This window comes from Nelumbo lutea, chromosome 8 (assembly GCF_056320005.1).
Source record: "Nelumbo lutea isolate HS-2025 chromosome 8, American lotus-T2T, whole genome shotgun sequence".
Lineage (NCBI taxonomy): Eukaryota > Viridiplantae > Streptophyta > Magnoliopsida > Proteales > Nelumbonaceae > Nelumbo > Nelumbo lutea.
Genome location: NC_142691.1, coordinates 53,879,993 through 53,899,183, shown reverse-complemented (window position 1 = coordinate 53,899,183; position 19,191 = coordinate 53,879,993). Strand labels below are relative to the sequence as shown.

The 19,191-nt window shown below is 40.6% G+C and overlaps 1 protein-coding gene across 2 annotated transcripts in view; it reads right to left on the bottom strand.

The window, feature by feature from the left end:
• ISA1 (isoamylase 1) overlaps positions 1 to 19,191 on the bottom strand; it is a 138,434-nt gene that overhangs the window by 19,451 nt on the left and 99,792 nt on the right. For both annotated transcript variants that reach the window (XM_088957540.1, XM_088957541.1), the window contains exons 11-13: positions 18,192 to 18,278; positions 17,887 to 17,979; positions 10,402 to 10,560 (exon numbers count right to left, since the gene is read on the bottom strand). In XM_088957540.1, the coding sequence (XP_088813666.1) occupies positions 10,402 to 10,560; positions 17,887 to 17,979; positions 18,192 to 18,278 (339 nt within the window). The remainder of the gene's footprint in view (positions 1 to 10,401; positions 10,561 to 17,886; positions 17,980 to 18,191; positions 18,279 to 19,191) is intronic.

Here is a 19,191-nt window from a genome sequence, read left to right as displayed (position 1 = left end):
TAAGGCCAGATCAGTTAAAAAGGGATTTACTCAGACATATTGCATAAACTGCTTGGAGACTTTTGCACCAGTAGCGAAGGTGAACACTATCAGAGTTTTATTATCTCTTGTAGCCAATTACTCATGGCTTTGTTTCAGATGGATGTTAAAAATGCCTTCCTCAATGGTGACTTGCAAGAAGTGTATATGCAGTTGCCTCCTGGATTTTATAGTGCAAAAACAGGAAAGAACGTTTGCCAACTGAATAAGGCCTTATATGGATTGAAAGTCCCCTAGAGTCTAGTTTGATAGATTCAGAAAAGCTCTTGAAAATTTTGGCCATGTGCAGGCCCAGTCAGATCATGCTCTTTTTATTAAGAAAGTGGATTCCTCCTTAACACTGCTTGCTGTATATGTGGATGATATTGTGGTGATAGAGAGTGGTACCCGTGAGATTGACTCTCTTAAGCAACTCCTTCACCAAGAATTTGAGGTCAAAGACCTAGGAGAGCTATAGTATTTCTTGGGTATTGAGGTAGCTTGGTCTAAGCATGGGATTTTTTCTTCCCAAAGAAAGTATGTTCTTGATTTGTTGGAAGAAACAGAGAAGCTAGGTGCTAAACCTGCTAACACACCTATTGAACAAAATCCCAAGATCAGTGCAGAAGGTGGAGAGCCCATTGAAGATAAAGTTATGTTCCAATGATTAGTTGAAAAACTTCTCTATCTTTGTCTCACACGATTAGACATCAGTTATGCAGTCAGTGTTGTAAGCTAGTATATGCATTCTCCTATAACTACTCACCTACTTGTAGTTGAAAGGATATTGGCATATTTGAAGAGATGTCCAGACAAAGGTATACTATAAAAAGATTATGGTCACATGAAAATGGAAGTTTACACAGATGCTGATTGGGTTGGATGTGTTGATGATAGGAGGTCTACCTCTGTTTATTGTGCTTTTTTGTAGGAGGTAATCTTGTTTCTTGGAGGAGTAAAAACAAAATGTTGTTGCTCACTCCAATTCTGAAGCTGAATATAAGTCCATGGAAAATGGTGTGGCTGAAGTACTATTGTTGAAATCCCTATTTGAGGAGTTGGGCATTACTTATGAGAAGCCTCTAATGCTGTACTGTGATAATCAGGCTGCTATTAACATAGCCCATAATCCGATACAACATGACAGAACTAAGCATATTGAAGTGGACCAACACTTTATTAGAGTGTAGAGAATACTGATGTGGGCCCCACTGCAGTGGTCCCCACTGTGTTCGTAGGACAGCAGTGTAGTTATTTGTTTCAGTTATAGTAGTGTCAGTTTGAGCCAATTTGTTAATTCAGTTGTTATTTATTTCAGTTTTTATTTACTTTATTTATTATGTAAGTACCAAGGGCAGATGTGTCCTTTCCATTATGTACTAAACATAACATATAAATATTAAGAAAGTTGCGGCGGCAGATCTGTCAGAATCTGTCCCTCCTTTCAACAACTTGTGTTCTCTAGCTTCTCTTCTATTCTCTCTCCTTTCTCTCACTTTCTCTTCTGTTTTGCAAACCTAAAACCTTTTAGGATTCAAGACTGATTACAGTCTTGATCTTCTACTTTGTATCAAAGCCTATCTAGGGCTTCTCATGTGTGTCTAGTCCAGCCGACCACATGAGGACTAGCTAGGGCTGGAAGCTTAGAAGAAGTTTTTCGGTGGCTGAATCTTGGAGATTACCAAGAGAGGTTCGCAGCAGTTGAAGACTTGCCGCGGCTTGCAGAGAGTTGGTAATCAGGAAGAGGCAGCGAAGGTTAGGGTTCAGGTAACCCTAGAAGACAGTAAACCGAAGACAGGTAATCAGTAAGTTTTTTTTTACTGAGTTTCAGAGACTGCAACCAACCGAGATAGGTTGGACCTATCTAGAAAGAGGGGCCGAACTGTGTTCAAGTTTGTTCTAGGGTTTGGCTTGCCGAACTGTGATTAAGTTTGTTTCTAGGGTTTGACTGTTGGGCCGAACCCTCCTCTTCAAAGGTGATTAGTTTTTAGGGTTTCATATTGCCCTACGACAAGTCCCACTTGTGCAGACTGCTTGGAGAGTGCAGCTGAGCACTTACTTCAAACCTACATTTGAAACCCTATTTTTTGCTCTCGCAACAGTGGGTCCCACAGTAGTGACTTCAAAAAATAGCATCTCAGATTGATAGGCTGCCTCGTAATGTGCATGCCGATTGATTTCAGATCAGATTTGAGTTGATTTCTTGCATATACTGTGATAGGCGATTGATTTCAGATCAGAATTTGGGTTGGTTTCTGATCGGATCAGATCAGATCAGATTTGTGTTGGTTTCGGATCAGATTTCAGACTTACTTGCTTGACTCTATTTTCTGGTATAATTGCTCTAACAGTTTGTAGCCACTGAATCTTGATCAAAGATGGAGTTTAAGGATCAGGGAGAAAATAGTTTTGGAAACCACAGTTATGGTAATGTATCTGAAACTGGGTTTCAGATTACAACTATGAGATTTGATGGGTCAAATTATTTGGAGTGGGCGCAATCAACCATGATGGCTATTGGAGGAAGGGGAAAACTGGGTTACCTCTTGGGAGATGTGAAAGAACCTTCCAAGGAGGACCCAACATACACCAAGTGGGTTCAAAAGAACTATTTAGTTATGGCATGGCTGTGTAATTCTATGCAGCGACATATCAGCCGAAATTACTTGTGGCAAAGACAGCCAAAGAGATATGGGGGCCATATCATATCTCTTCTATGGGTGGGTACAGATATTTTCTACTGTTTGTTGATGACCATACCCAGTTTTCTTGGGTCTATCTTATGCGTTCTCGGGATGAGGTTCCTGCTTTGACCCAAAACTTCCATCAGATGGTTCTCACTCAGTTTGGGACAAAAATCAAAGTCCTTAGATCTGATAATGCAAAGGAATACTTTGCTGAGCCATTGACCTCCTACCTTCTTAACCAAGGAGTTATTCACCAGAGCACTTGCCCTTATACACCACAGCAGAATGGCATTGCCGAAAGGAAGAATAGGCATATCTTGGAGGTGGCTAGAAGCATTATGTTTACCTCCAACGTACCTATTCGCTTATGGGGTGATGCTATCCTCACGGCAGTTTATCTCATTAATCAAGTTCCTTCCCGGGTCCTTGATATGAGAACCCCCTTTTCCCTTCTATACCCAGACGTGGAGTTGTTCATTGTTCCCCTTAAAACCTTTGGTTGTACCTGTTTCGTTCAGCTTCTCGGGCCTCATCATTCCAAATTTGAACCTAAGGCCTCCAAATGCATTTTCCTTGGTTATGCACAAGCTCAAAAGGGTTATTGCTGCTATGATCCGGTTTCAGGGAAACGGTTTGTCTCCATGGATGTCACCTTCTTTGAGGAAACACCCTATTATCCAAAGGTTTCTCCTCAGGGGGAGAGCAGTGAGAGTGGGGCTGTTTTGAGTTTCTTTCCTCAGGGGGAGAGCAGTGAGAGTGGAAGTGGGGCTGGTAGAAGTGGGGCTGTTCCTTTACCTATTCCACTGGGTAATGAAGGTTGTAGTGGTGAGGGTGGTCAGAGGGAGCCGGAGTTGAGAGTCTATCACAGGCGATGCAGGCAGGTTGGTCCTAGTCTTCGGCAGTCCCGGCCAGCTCCAGTTCCTTCTGTGCCTCCAGATCCAGAGCTAACTGAGATACCTCTCACTGTTGCCACTTCCCCTCCTATGGATGACCTTGATCTCCCTATTGCCATTCGCAAAGGGAAACGACATTGCACCACTTCTACAACTCACAGCATCTCACATTTCTTATCCTATGATCATCTATCACCATCTTACCGGTCCTATCTCACTTCCATTGCCGATGTCCCTATTCCAAGATCAGTGCAAGAGTCAGTTCCAGAATGGAAAGAGGCAATGCAAGTCGAAATGGATGCCCTGTTGAAGAATAATACTTGGGCACTGGTTGACCCACCAAAAGGAAAGAAACCGGTGGGATGCAGATGGGTGTTCACTATGAAGCATAATGCTGATGGCTCTATTGAAAGGTACAAAGCCCGGCTGGTTGCAAAGGGGTTCACTCAGACTTATGGTATAGACTACTTGGAGACCTTTGCCCCAGTAGCCAAGATGACCACCATTCGAGTTTTGATATCCCTTGCAGCAAATCATTCTTGGCCCCTGTTTCAGATGGATGTTAAAAATGCCTTTCTGAATGGAGACTTACAAGAAGAGGTTTATATGCAGTTGCCTCCTAGATTCTATGATACAGAGACAAGTAAGAAGGTTCGTCGACTGAACAATGCATTGTATGGTTTGAAGCAGTCACCTAGAGCCTGGTTTAATAGGTTCAGATTAGCCCTTGGAAGGTTTGGTTATGTACAGGCCCAGTCAGGTCATACACTATTCATCAAGAGGGTGGAGTCCTCTCTGACACTACTAACAGTATATGTTGATGATATTGTGGTGACAAAAAATGACAGTCATGAGATTGAGTCCCTCAAACAGCTTCTTCATCAAGAGTTTGAGGTGAAAGATTTTGGTGCACTACGGTACTTTTTGGGTATTGAGGTTGCTAGATCCAAGCAGGGGCTTTTTATTTCTTAGAGAAAATATGTTCTAGATCTGTTGGCGAAAACTGGAAAGTTGGGTGTTAAGCCGGCCGATACACCCATCGAACAAAATCACAAGATTAGTGCAGAGGGTGGGGAGCCTCTTGAAGACAAAGTTATGTTCCAACAGTTGGTTGGAAAGCTTTTATATCTCTGCCTCACTTGGTCGGAAATCAGCTATGCAGTTAGTGTCGTTAGCTAGTACATGGACTCCCCTAGAACTTCTCATCTTCTTGCGACAGAGAGAATATTAGCATACTTGAAGAGATGCCCGGGTAGACGTATATTGCTCAAGAACAATAATCACATGAGGGTGGAAGTCTATACAGATGCCGATTGGGCTAGAAGTGTTGATGACAGAAGGTCTACCTCTGGATATTGTGCCCTGGTGGGAGGTAACCTTATCTCTTGGAGGAATAAGAAGCAGAGTGTTGTTTTCCGCTCCAGTGCTAAAGCGGAATACAGGTCAATGGCTAATGGAGTGGCTGAAATCTTATGGCTGAGGTCACAACTTGAAGAGTTGGGTATTGACTATGAAAAGCCCTTAGTGTTGTATTGTGATAATTAGGCAGCTATTAATATAGCCCACAACCCAGTGCAGCATGACAGAACTAAACATATCAAAGTTGATCGACATTTTGTGCGAAAAGGGTCACATCACAAGAAGTGTGTCTTCCATACATCACATCTAATATGCAGCTCGCGGATATCCTCACCAAGGCTATACCAAGGAAGAAGTTAGAGACAGACCTATCCAAGTTGGGCATGATAGATGTCTACTCCCAACTTGAGGGGGAGTGTAGAGAACACTGATGTGGGCCCCACTGCAGTGGTCCCCACTGTGTTCGTAGGACAGCAGTGTAGTTATTTGTTTCAGTTATAGTAGTGTCAGTTTGAGTCAGTTTGTTAATTCAGTTGTTATTTATTTCAGTTTTTATTTGCTTTATTTATTATGTAAGTACCAAGGGCAGATGTGTCCTTTCCATTATGTACTAAACATAACATATAAATATTAAGAAAGTGGCGGCGGCAGATCTGTCAGAATCTGTCCCTCCTTTCAACAACTTGTGTTCTCTAGCTTCTCTTCTATTCTCTCTCATTTCTCTCACTTTCTCTTCTGTTTTGCAAACCTAAAACCTTTTAGGATTCAAGACTGATTACAGTCTTGATCTTCTACTTAGAGAAAGACTTGCTTCACAAGAAGTGTCTTCCTTATATCACCTCCAACATGCAACTTACAGATCTCTTCACTAAGGCAGTTTCAAAGACAGTTAGCAGCAGACCTATGCAAGACAAACATCTATTCCCAACTTGAAGGGGAGTGTAGAGAACATTAATGTGGTCCCCACTGTGTTATTTATGTGGTCCCCACTGTTGTTTGTTTATTTATGATTAGTGGTAGTTATTTCTTTTCTTTGCTTATGTAAGCAGTAGGGGTAATTCAGCCTTTTCCCTTTATTTTTATTATTAATATAAATAGATGAGTGGGGCGATGATTCTAGTCAATGCACACTCTTTTTGAATTCTCTTCTTCGTCTTCTCCTTCTCTTCTTCTCTCCTCTCTTTCTCAAATCCGTTTTTCTTTGTTTATTGTAAATTATATCTAGGACTGATTGCAGTCCTACTAGACTACTGTTTCAAGCCATTTGAGCTTGATTTCAAATGAGAGAATAAATGGGACGTTAATAGACAACCAGTATTTTCTCCCATTAGAACACCCACTCGACTCATGTGAACCCAACCTTCATCTTCTAGATCCAAGTCGTTTGATTCAATCCTCAAGTATCTAGGATTGTGGCAATCTATCACATTTTTACTTGGTCCTTTTTCCTTCACATTCCCTCTTGGTACCCATTGTAGTGGCTGTTTCAAGCCACTTGAGCTTGATTTCAAATGGGAGACTAAATGGGATGTTGATAGAAACCAGTATGGTCTCCCATTAGAACTTTACTCACTTGACTCATGTGACTACTTAAAGTCACATGAGCCCGTCTTCTCTAGGTTAATTTTCATCTGACCCAAAACTGGCCCCTGGTTGCTTCAGAAATTGCTTTACCTTGGTGAGTTTTCTGCTTGTGTGGACCCTACAGCGGTTCAGAGATAACTCCTTTAGTAGCCACCTCAGCAAAAGATAATCCAGCTGTCCCTTCTTAAATTGAAATTTATTTGAATTAATCTTTGGCAGTAAAGGTTAGTGAAGTTATAAGCTTCCAAAACTCCTCCAAGGGTTCTTACCACCTTGTCATTACAGATTCCTTCCACAAGTTGAAGGGAAGCCCAACCAGCTTCACTGTGAAGCTACCTTCCCTATGTCTTTCTTATTACATGACATGCACAATTTCTCCACCATAATCATCTCTGACTTTGTTTCAAACCTTGAAAGCTCCACAGAATCACTCCCTATATCAAGGACTTCTCGTGTTTCATTAATGGAAAAATGACTGCCATAGAGCTGATCTTGCATTTCTCCACAATCAACTCTAATATCAGCTTCCAGTCCAGTACCTTTTGGTTTGTCAATAGTCATTACAACAAATCTTTTCTCCCAATCTCAAAAGCGAGACCTCTAGATCTTGTTTATCTCCATTGATAAGAGTTTGCTCACCTTCATTATCACTGATGTCATTTTGCTCCCTTACAGGGTTCATCCCTTCACCTTCCAGCACGGACTTTAATTGTTCCTTCTTTTCCAAGAAAATCAGAAAATCCTACAAGCTATCTGCAATCGACCTCCAACCTTTGCTTTCCTTTCCTTTAGGAAGCATACAATTTGCTTCTTCCCATTCCCAAAGAACTTCGTTACTGAAACAAACCATCCCTTCTTGTTCCATCTGAAGGGATAGGAAATCCATCACATGGACGCCCCAGATTGCGGAATAAAGGGGGCGAATTTCAAAAATCTTTCTTTCCCTTCAACTGGGAATCGAATTCCCTATTTAAAAAATCATATTTTCAATGATCATTCTTGAACCATAAACTGAACCAGATCTGAACCAAAAGGAGGAGAGAGAGATAATACCTGATACAGAGAAACAATATCTCTCAATGGAGGTGTTCACGCCCAAGGTAGAAACCAAAATCTGCTCCCACTGAAGATGGCACAGTGCAAGGTGGAGCAGAATCAGCAGTGTCCTTCTCAAGAACATGATTCTTCCTAAAAATCACCTGGACGGCTTGTGAATACAACTCCTACCAATCTTTTCTCCAAAAGATTGGAATCAAGATCCAATCTTGATTTCTCCCAAGGAATGGAGATCGAACTGCAATAGGCGGCGACTGCAGGAAGGAGGCGGCTAGAAAGAATTTGCAGGGTGCAGAATTCTCTCCTCTGTGATCTCAGCTCTGAAGACAAGACTTGAGTCTGTTGGATGTTGTGTCTAAAGGCTGCCGCCCCCTCTTCCTTTTAAAGACTTAAAGGGATCAGCTCCTAATCCCATTAGAAGTTGCTAACCCAAATCATATCTGGATTACAGTCCCTTTAAGATAAGGGATAATCCTTATCTGCAGATTAGATCAGCCAGTTCCTAATCTAATTAAGAAGTTTCCAAATCTAAATCTCATTTACATCTTGGACTCTCTGAGTGGATAGGGTGTGGGCCCAATCCTATCAGCTGATCTTATCTTAGAATTCGCCCCTTAAAGACTAATCAAATTAGCCCAGTTCGAAATGGGCCTAAGGCCCATTTAGGGTTATGTATTCATTAAGCCTTCCAAACTGCTGCCCAATTGGGCTTCCATGTATGGCGTGGGACCCAAACATTGATCTACACATCAGCCACATGGGTTCAGCCCAGCCTTTGTTACAAGGCCTGGCTGAATACACTGTTATGGACAGTGCACCCCCTGAAACCCATCAGATGGGCTCTATGGGCCCAACACTTACCCTAAGTGGTCCCTGGGCCAAGCCACCTTGTAACACCCAGGGACTATGGGCAGATGCAAGATTAGCCCATCAGGTATTATCCTCAATGGCCTTACACTTAACCTCTCAGCCCATAATGATCATACACTGCTCGACAAGAGAGGATCTCTCCCTCGGTTGCAAGGAACAGTGTTGCACTCTCTCAAATATGGATCCCGGGAATTAAAAACTTTTGCAAACATTTTGAAAGCATAATATATATACTTTTATATCTCATATAAAATATATTTTGCAAAAACAAATCTCAACGATTGAAATCGGCTGCCGGCAGTCTTGGTTTCCATCAGTGAGAGTGCATCCCCGATCATTACCTTTGTCCGACAAAGGGGCTGATCCTGTCACTATGATCACCCACTCAGATGAATTCTCAGACTGTCCCAACATACCCAGGTTTTGATCCCCGCTAAAGATCTCACTAATTGGTACATCAAAGACAGCCCAATCCGACACCTAGTGCAGTATCATAATCGAGTCTAGGGGTCGGGTGTAACTTTCCAGTTTTGCAAATCAATCTCCAAGGTCCAGGGCAATACTGGAAATCTGGTCCAATTCAAATATTCAATTAATCCCACAATGTGTGTGCCTAGGGTCTCACCCCGGTAGCTGAGACAAGCCACTCCAACCGATTTGGTGGCACTACAGTGTCAGCCTTGTCAGGATAGGTCTCCCCAGACCGACCCACTGGCTGTGAACATTCTAAACTAACACGAGTCTCATTAAGTGTCCAGTTTAAGGGTATTACATAGAAACATACCAAGGGAACATGAATCAAATATGCACTTTTATTCATTTACAATAAACTCATAAAGTACATCATTTTGATTGAAGCTAAGGGCATACAAAACTGTCTAACACCATCTTAGTTCAACTACATATTTTTTCCATGGAACATCAGAAATTTCTTCCATCCTTGTATTTTGACAGAGTATACAACCTCATCAATGAATCCTTTCAACAAATGTATAGCTTTTTCAACAAGGAAGGCGGTAGCTCTCTTTTCTTCCCTCACCTTCAAGGAATAATGTCCATTGTTCCTACAGCTTTCAAGAATCATTTTCTTTGCTTCCATCATGATGTCCTTCCTCCATCTTGCTACTGTCATGAAATATCCTTCGTCTCCCTTCCCTTTGTCTTTCTTCGTCATCAGTTTCTTGTTCCTCCTATAGATGGTCTTCTCTTATTATTAAACTTACCAGTACAAGTATCTTTTCTCTTTTCAAGGGGTAATTTCCCTAGTTACATATGTGCAAATATGCCCAAATCAGCACCATTATGGGCTTCTGATTTCAGGTTTGTCACCAGAAAGATCTTAGAGGGTGAACGCTAATTTTACACACATATTATATGCACATGATAGATAGATAGATAGATAGAAGTTATAGGCCTAGCCCCGGGTCCAGGCTTACTGTTTTAGGCCTGAAACCTGGGATGGTCCAAGCTTGGGCCTAGGCTATGTCTCTTATCATAGGTGCAACACATTATATGCATATAATTGATTTTTTTCTTTTTTTTTAAATTTTAAGAGGAAGAGAGGAAATGGTAGAGATGGGAAATAGGAATGAGAGGTTGAGAGAGAGGTTTCCTTGAGATAGCAACACCAGCGGTGGCAAAGATAGTGGCAGCAATAGGTAAGTCTTATTCTTTCAATAAAAGTTATTCATCAAACAAATATTGTTGAAATTCCATATTATTAGATTCTTGTTTCCAATTGACAGTAAACATCATTTGGTTTCAATATATTCCATGACAAAATTGTTGCAGCTATTAAATTTTGTAAAGCATGATAAGGAATAAAACTACATGATAGTGAGATTGAATGCAGTAGAAAAGAAGTCAAGAAGAACATTTAAAGCATGTTAAAAGGAAAGGGGAAAACCTTGAAGACAAAAGAAATTAGGACCTACCTGTCCACAATTCCAGCTATTATTATGATTCTCTCCATCATTGTTGTCTTCTCCATTTGCCAAGTTATGCTTGTTGTTATATGTCACTAGATCAGCCAAAGTAAATCCATCATGTGCACATATGAAGTTTATGCTGTTCCAAGGTTTTCTCCCTCCTTCCTGATGACAGTCTTAGTGAGGACTTTAACGCAATAGGCCTATACATAATAAACCTTTACAGACAGCATACTGTGTATATATGCAGATTGTGATTACATGGTCGTAGATAATTGCTATAAATTAAGAAGAAAATACCAAAGAAAAATGATATTGCAACTTCAAGTTGGAACTTGTTATCACAAGGAAAATCACAAAACGCATTTGTTGAACAAAAAGCAAACAACTGAGAAAGGCAATGTGCTATTAGCAAAGGATATATTACAATCATTAAGCAGCTAAGCTATTAATTTATTCAAGACCAACTGGTGAAGGAAATTCAATCAGGTTAAACTGCTATAATTACTATAAGGACTGCCATTTGTCTTCTATTTTCATCCAGAAAGGCTGGAAGTTGAAGGAGACTCCTAAATGGTGATTGGGTGGATGAGTCAAGGGGACAATCTTCCTTGGGTTTATAGGCATTGTGAGCTTAGGAGCTGTATTCGAAGTAGTAGAGAAGAGAAGACCTCTGAAATACTGTGAATGTCGAACTGAATAGCTCAGTCGACACTACTGTTATTTATAATAGAATGTAGTACAATGATACAAGGAATTACTGGAATGCCCCTGATTAGTGATGGGACACCCAGACAACTTAAAACATTAAACATGCTTAGGCCCATTAACACAGGCCCAGTACAGGATAACTTAAACTTAAGTATAGGCTAATAAGAACTCTTATCAGCCGAACACTCATACATAAAGAAACTTCAATCCAACACTCCCCCTCAAGCTAAGCATGGATGTCAATCATTTTTAGCTTGCCAAGTATGTCCCTGAACTTTGCTGCTGCCAGCCCTTTAGTCAATACATCTGCAATTTGCATCTCAGATGGAGTATAAGGCACACAGAGTTCACCCGAGACAATTCTCTCTCTAACAAAGTGTCGATCAATCTCAATATGTTTTGTCCTATCATGCTGCACGAGATTGTTGGCAATGTTGATGGCAGCTTTATTGTCACAATACAGCCTGAGAGGACCTTCAGCCTTAATGCCAAGCTCATTAAGAAGAGTTCTAAGCCATAAGAGTTCAGCAACCCCGTGGGCCATAGCTCGATATTCTGCTTCTGCACTTGATCTAGCCACTACATTCTGCTTCTTATTGCGCCATGTGACCAGGTTTCCTCCCACAAATGTACAGTAACCTGAGATTGATTTTCTGTCTCCAACAGACCCAACCCAATCTGCATCAGTGTAGGCTTCAATTTCAAGTTTACTGTTTTTTCTGAATAGAATTCCCCTCCCTGGGCAAGTTTTCAAGTACCTGAGAATTCTTTCAACTGCTCTCATGTGAGGGATCTTTGGTGAGTGCATGAATTGACTAACAACATGCACTGCATAGGCAATATCTGGCTAAGTAAGGGATAAGTATATCAGCTTTCCTACCAATTTTTGGTATCTCGCTCTATCACAGTAGTCCTCACCCATTGATTCTTGTAGGCCATGGTTCTGTTCTATTGGAGTGTCTGCTGGCCAGCATCCCATCATGCTTGTTTCCTTTAGGAGATCTAGCACATATTTCCGTTGACATATGTAGATTCCTTCTCTTGATTTAGCAACTTCAATCCCAAGAAAATATCTCAAATTTCCCAAGTCTTTGATCTCAAATTCTGAAGCTAGGAACTCCTTCAGTCTCTTTATCTCTTCCAAGTCATTCCTGATAATCACCATATCATCCACATAAACAATGAGTGTCGTAAGCTTGCTATCCTGTCTCCTTGTAAACAAGGTATGATCTGCACCACTCTAAGTGTACCCCACTTTCTTCATGGCCATACAAAGTCTCTCGAACCATGCCCGGGGAGACTGCTTCAAACCATATAATGCTTTCCTTAGTTTACACACCTTCTTGCCAACATCATAGCCTGGTGGAGGTTCCATGAATACCTCTTCATGAAGATCACCATTTAGGAAGGCATTCTTCACATCCAGCTGATGAAGTTCCCATGAGAAATTTGCTGCTAGTGACAATAGAACCCGGATTGTGTTGAGCTTTGCTACTGGGGCAAAGTTTTCTTTGTAGCGAATTCCTTCCTTATGAGTAAATCCCTTTGCCACAAGTCTGGCCTTGTACCTCTCGATTGACCCATCCTCCCTGTACTTTACTGTAAATACCCACTTGCACCCAACAGTGCCCTTCCCCTCTGGCAGGTCCACTAATTCCCAAGTTCTTGCTTTCATTAGGGCTTTCATCTCTTCATTCATAGCTTCTTTCCACCTTGGATCAGATGCTGCCTTTGAGTACCTAGAAGGAACATATACAGAGGAAAGAGCAGACACAAAGGAGTGATAGGCAAGAGATAATTGTGAGTAAGAAACAAAATCAGCTATGGGATGCCAGGTGGTAGAAGAACGGATAGGCTTACAAAGAGCAATAGAAAGATCCAAATCCAAAGTATGTGAGTCAGAATTACCTTGAATTGCAAAGACAGATTGATCTGAGTCCATTTGGTTGCAGTCATGAGGTTGAGAGCCCTTTTTCCTTCTGTTGTAGGTAAGTATCTCCTTTTGTTGCCTACTGGAATCTTCAGGAGCAACTGCTGCATTAGGAGTAACTGACACATTTGGAACCTTACTAGGTTGACCCAGAATGTCACAGCTAGGAGTAGTGGAAGGTGATGGAAGACCTTAGTCAGATAGGGGAACAAAAAAGGATGGAGAATGAGAATCCTCTTCCAATCCACTAGTCTCCCCCTGAAGAGGATTCTGAGAAGACTGGAAATAGAGTTGAGACTCAAAAAAGACTACATCATGGGTGACATACTTTTTCTTGGAGACAGGATCATAACACTTGTACCCCTTTTGTGTAGGAGAGTACCCCAAAAATATTCCCTTTGTAACCTTGGGATCCAACTTGGTTTTCTTTGGATCCTTCACATGTATGAAACATATACAGCCAAAAACCCGTGGGGGAAGAAGAAATTCTGGAACAGTGGGACACAAAACAGAGAAAGGGGTCTTCATACCCAATACCTTAGATGGCATCCGATTTATCAGGTATGATGCAGTGAGTACAGCTTGAGACCAATATTGCTTGGGCACTTTGTGCTGGAATAGTAGGGCTCAAGCTGTCTCCAATAGATGTCTGTTTTTGCGCTCAACAACTCCATTTTGCTGAGGGATATTAGCACAGGATGATTAGTGCAACATGCCACCATCTTCCATGAATGAGTTCAGGGATTTTTCAAAGTATTCAACAACATTGTTTGACCGAAATTGCTTTTATCAAATTGTGTTTCAATCATCTTGCAAAAAGCCATAGTTATCCGTGGCACTTCATTTCGTCCTTTTAACAGATAAATCCATGTGCACCAAGAATAATGGTCAATAAAACTGATAAAGTAACGGAAACCATCAATGGAAACAATGGGTGAAGGTCCCCAAACATCAGAATGAACCAAATCAAAAGGAGCTCGAATTTCATTACTGGAAGTTGGATACACTATTCTACATTGTTTTGACATCTGACACACATCACAAATTAAACTCTGACTTGGAATGCCCTCAAACAATTCGGGAAACAACATTGCTAATGAAGAGAAAGACACATGACCTAGCCTAGCATGCCACAGGTGTAGCCTAACTATTGACTCCACACTTTACGGACTAGTAGCAGCAGAAGCTTGTAGGGCTAAGCCGATGTCTGCATCAAAATAGTAGAGGCCACCATACTCATGACCACTCCTCCTCGTCAATTTGTCCTAGAAGACACAATGAGTAGGGAAAAAAGTTATACTGTAGTTCAACTTTTTTGTAAGTTTTGAAACAGACAAAAGATTAGAGGTAAGACTAGGAACATGTAGAACTGATTTAAGAGAGAGGTCCTTGCTTAGGTCAACCACCCCTTTTCCAGAGATGGTGGAAAAAGACCCATCAGCCACTCTCATCTTATCCAGGCCAGACAACAAATGATATGAAGAGAATAAGGAGGACATATGTGTCATATGGTCAGTTGCTCCGGAATCAATCACCCAAGAAGTGGAATCAATGGAGCTAGTTGCACTAAAGGCAGAGATTGTACCTGATCTGGAAAGAGAGGTGGAAGCAAAAGAATTGTTTTTTAGACGGGTTAATGCCCGGCTGAGAACCTTTACCTCACTAGCCGTGAAGCCCAAAGTACCAACTCCAGAGGAGTCAGCAACCTGCCCTATGAAGGAAGAAGACACTGTTAGAGTACTTTGTGAGTTGTCACCACTGTTGTTGTTGGTGAAAAGATTCCCACTTGCCGTATGACCCTTATGTTGTCTCTTGTCCTTTCTCAATGCAACTGGCTTCAGATGAGGATGCAGGACCCAACATTTTTCTTTTGTATGTTTCTCACCACCATAGTGGGTGCACTTGAGGGAATTCTTGTCTGGATATATGTCTCCCTTAGTGGAGACTAGGGCTGAATGTTCTTCAGATAGTTCAGTTGACTGTGTCTGAGAATCAACTTGCATCTCCTTTCTCCTGACTTCTTCATTTCTCACCAGGTAATAGACATGGTGTAGCTCCGGTAATTCATCTCTCCCTATAATTTGTGACCTTATACCCTCATACATTGGGTCTAGGCCAGCCAAAAACTTGAAGGCTCTGCTCTCTTCAATTTGCTTATCATGTCTCTCCTTGTCCCTGGCATTTTCCCAATCCAATATCAAATGATGATCAAGCTCTTCCCAAAGGCCTTCCAGAGTTGCAAAGTATGTTGCAACCGTCATATCTCCTTGCCTTAGAGCTGCAATGTCTTGGTTCAACCTATAGATTCTAGCATTGTTCTTCTTCTGGCCGTAGGTCTTAGATACCTTTTCCCAAATCTTAGCAGTTGTAGGGAAATGATGAACAGTTTTGGCAGCCCAAGGAGTCATGGAGGCCAACAACCAAGACATGACTGTGGCATTTTCCTTGCGCCACACGGCATGCTCAGGACTACCGACTTCAGGTTCCTTCTTGTCCCCATTTAAATAGCCTGTGAGATCACGGGAAGTAATGAAAAGCCTTGCTGAGACGGACCGCTCTCTGAAGTTATACTCATCCAGCAACACACTTGTAATCTGCAAGCTGTGCAGATTAGGGTTTTCCAGGTTTGAGAACCTTGCAGCAGGTCTGTTATCTCTAGAGAAAACTTCTCCGGATAGTGAGGACATCCTGACTTCAGTCTTAGAGTAGATGGCTCTGTTTAGAGCTGGCCGAAGTGTTCACAGTGCTGGTAGCTCGCTAGGTAGACTTCACTTGAGCTGAAGCAGTTCGGTTACAGCAGCAAGTGAGAGGTTCTGGGCTGATAACCAACCTGAAAGTAGGGCTCTTTACCACTGTGCCGTGCAAGTCTTGCTGGAGCTTCAAAGCTGCAACTGTAGAAGAAGCTCTCCCCCTTTCAGCTAGTGCTAGGACTGCTGAAATCAGTCCTCAACTAGGTCTGTCCTATACAGACCTCTCTTAGTAGCCAAATAGCTACTATTTGCCGGAAATAACCTACTAGGACATCTGCTTTTGGGTCTTACTTCCCTTGAGAAACCCTAAGTTCGAACTTGCTTTGTTCTCTTACAACCCTAGGTTATAACTGCAGCAACCCAGAAAAGAAAAAAGAAGATGAAAAGACAGCAAGAGAAGAGAGAGTGTGCCGGCTGAAACCAGGGAGAAGATAATGCTCTGATACCATGTGAGCTTAGGAGCTGTATTCGAAGTAGTAGAGAAGAGAAGAAGACCTCTGAAATATTGTAAATGTCGAACTGAATAGCTCAGTCGACACTACTGTTATTTATATTAGAATGTAGTACAATGATACAAGGAATTATTGGAATGCCCCTGATTAATGATGGGACACCAAGACGACTTAAAACATTAAACAGGCTTAGGCCCATTAACACAGGCCCATTACAGGATAACTTAAACTTAGGTATAGGCTAATAAGAACTCTTATCAGCTGAACACTCATACATAAAGAGACTTACATAAAAGAAGGAATGCCTATCAACCACCTCATGAATGCCTCGTTCAATTTGGTTAAAACCTTGTCTAAAATGTTGATAAATGTAATATATTATTTGGTTGATCTATTAGAATCCTTTGAACTTTCTATGAGTCAAACTTTTACTTGTACTCTATTATGTAGCTTTAACTCTTGAGGTTTACACAACTTCATAGAGTATTATTTTGTCTATTAACCCTAGTTTCATGGCTTTATTTGGTGGTTTTGAACAAGATAATAATCTAAAATGATGTTTCTATGCTTTTTTTTATCATTTCATAAAATATAATTGTATATTTCTACATATTTCACAATGTTTCATGTCTATAATTTTTACAATATTTCAATACAGCATTTTTGACATCTCCAACATGTTTCCTATATTAGGATGACCAACATTTTCACCAACACTGACATTTTAAACCTTGGTTAGGAGAACAGAAAACTGTTTTGCTGACTCACCCACTAGAGAGGGGATTGGCAGGCAATAAATTTATTGGGGCCAACAGTAGGTGATAGGATGTTAACAGGTCGGGTTCATTATGGCTTTGCCCTAACTCAACTGTCCAGTGCTTTCACTCAAACACAACCCAACCTGACATGATAACATGCAGTTTCTGAATCTTCCCTGACCCTATAGGGTTCAACCTGATACCAACCTGACCCAACCCATGGCCTTTCAATTATAATTTTTATAACACATCTCTAAAACCCAAAAGCCATAAATTTAAGTTGGAAGTTGGTTTATGGGTTCCAAGGCATTACCTGCTCCAAAAATAATGAAGAAAAACCAAAACAAATATGTAAAGAAATCTGTAGTGAGAATGGGCCGAATGGGCCTTAGTTACGGACCTCTTTTGTTTTGTTTTTATTATTTCTTTAGTGCTGGCTGCCCCGTTAAGGGCATCGAGGGAATTGTACTCAGTTTAGAATTAAGAGAATAAAAGACATCTTGGGGGGTAGAGAGCATGGATCAAACTCTTCTCTTCTCTCTTCCCTTCTCTTCTTCTTCCACAAACCCTTGCTATAACCTTTCTTTTTTCTTCCTTTTCTTTTTCTATATTTTCTGAATTATTAAAGGTGTGTTTCACCACTAAATCCTAAACTGTAAGGTTATGGGGTTAGAAGTCATGCCAAATAACCAGAATACCTTCTATGTATGTAGGAGTATCATGACCAGGCAGGTTGGGATGGTGAAATCTGAACCCAATTCGGAAGTGCTGATATGATTTTTCTATGCCATATTTTAACAAATTTTGAATTTTTTAGTGATCAGAAAACAAGATTAAGAAAATAATCAATGACAATTTGATATGACATACATGAAGATAAGAATAACCACCTGGTATAGATTTGGGCTTCCACAAATGCATTCAGCAAAAGACCCCGAAAATCCATCTGTGCCTTTGATAAACTGCCGGACTATGTCACGATACTGAAGACAAAAAAGAAATACAAATCAAAATAGAAGTAAAAATTTAGGTTGACATTCCAATAATTGTAAGCACAGTAGAGTGCCTGGTTCTCAAAAGGAATATGATTGCTTTATTTAGCTGCTTGTGTCCCATGATTTTTTTATGCACTGGAACTGGATTTTCCTTGGTTATACTTCATCATTATTAGATAACTCAAAATATGCTAACCCACCTTCCCATTCCATTCTGACCATATACCCCAGTGAGGAAACGTACCAACTTGGTAAAGCCCACCTGTATCCCATGCTTCAGCAACTAGCTGTTTAAGATGGAAAAAAAAAAAAAAAACTTCAGTCTGCAATCAAGAGTAAACACATGATAAGATGGTTGAACACAAACATAAGTAACCACCAACCAATGGCAAAAGTAAACAAATATGGTAAAGCCCACCTGGATTTTCCATTTGCAGTTTATTGGAGTTTAAACATATTCTAGATTGAGTTACTTTAGAATCACAGGCATTATGGTAATGTAACATCCAATCTGAAAGAGTACAAGCACAAATATAGTACCTGGTTTACACTCTTAAACCCCAAAGGTCATTTAAACCAATATTTAATCAAATAAATATCCAATATTTATTTGGTATACATATGTAAAGGGTACAGACACATGACTAACTGATGGTCATTCTAAAACCCTGAAGATTGACTAACAAAATTTTGTTAAACCTTAATCACAGAAAACATCCATTTTTGCCATAGTTATAGTCACTATGTCAACCTTTTTGATCACTAAACGTGAATTAATTGTTTAAGGGATCTAAAAATCCAGTAGTTACAACCTTAACACATAGATACCTAACTCAACTTAAAGCTGTTAAATTTAAGAAACAAACTTAGATATCCTCAAGCAATTTTAATGAGCGAAATTGAATGTATCATCAAATTGACTATAGATTGTTGTCCACCCATTCCACTGATGATTCAAGGTCAAACAAGCAAAGAATCACTCCCCTTCAGCAGAAACAACAAACTCCAAAAAATATAACTTTGGGTGACATACAAGAGCACTTCATTAAGTTGATGTAGAGTTTCTCTTGGCGTAAAACTCTCACCGCTTGACGTAGATGATCAATATGCTCTTTTATACTATGGCTATATATAAGAATATCATCAAAATAAACAACTAGGAAACAACCAATGAAGGATCAACGTACCTGGGTCATCATC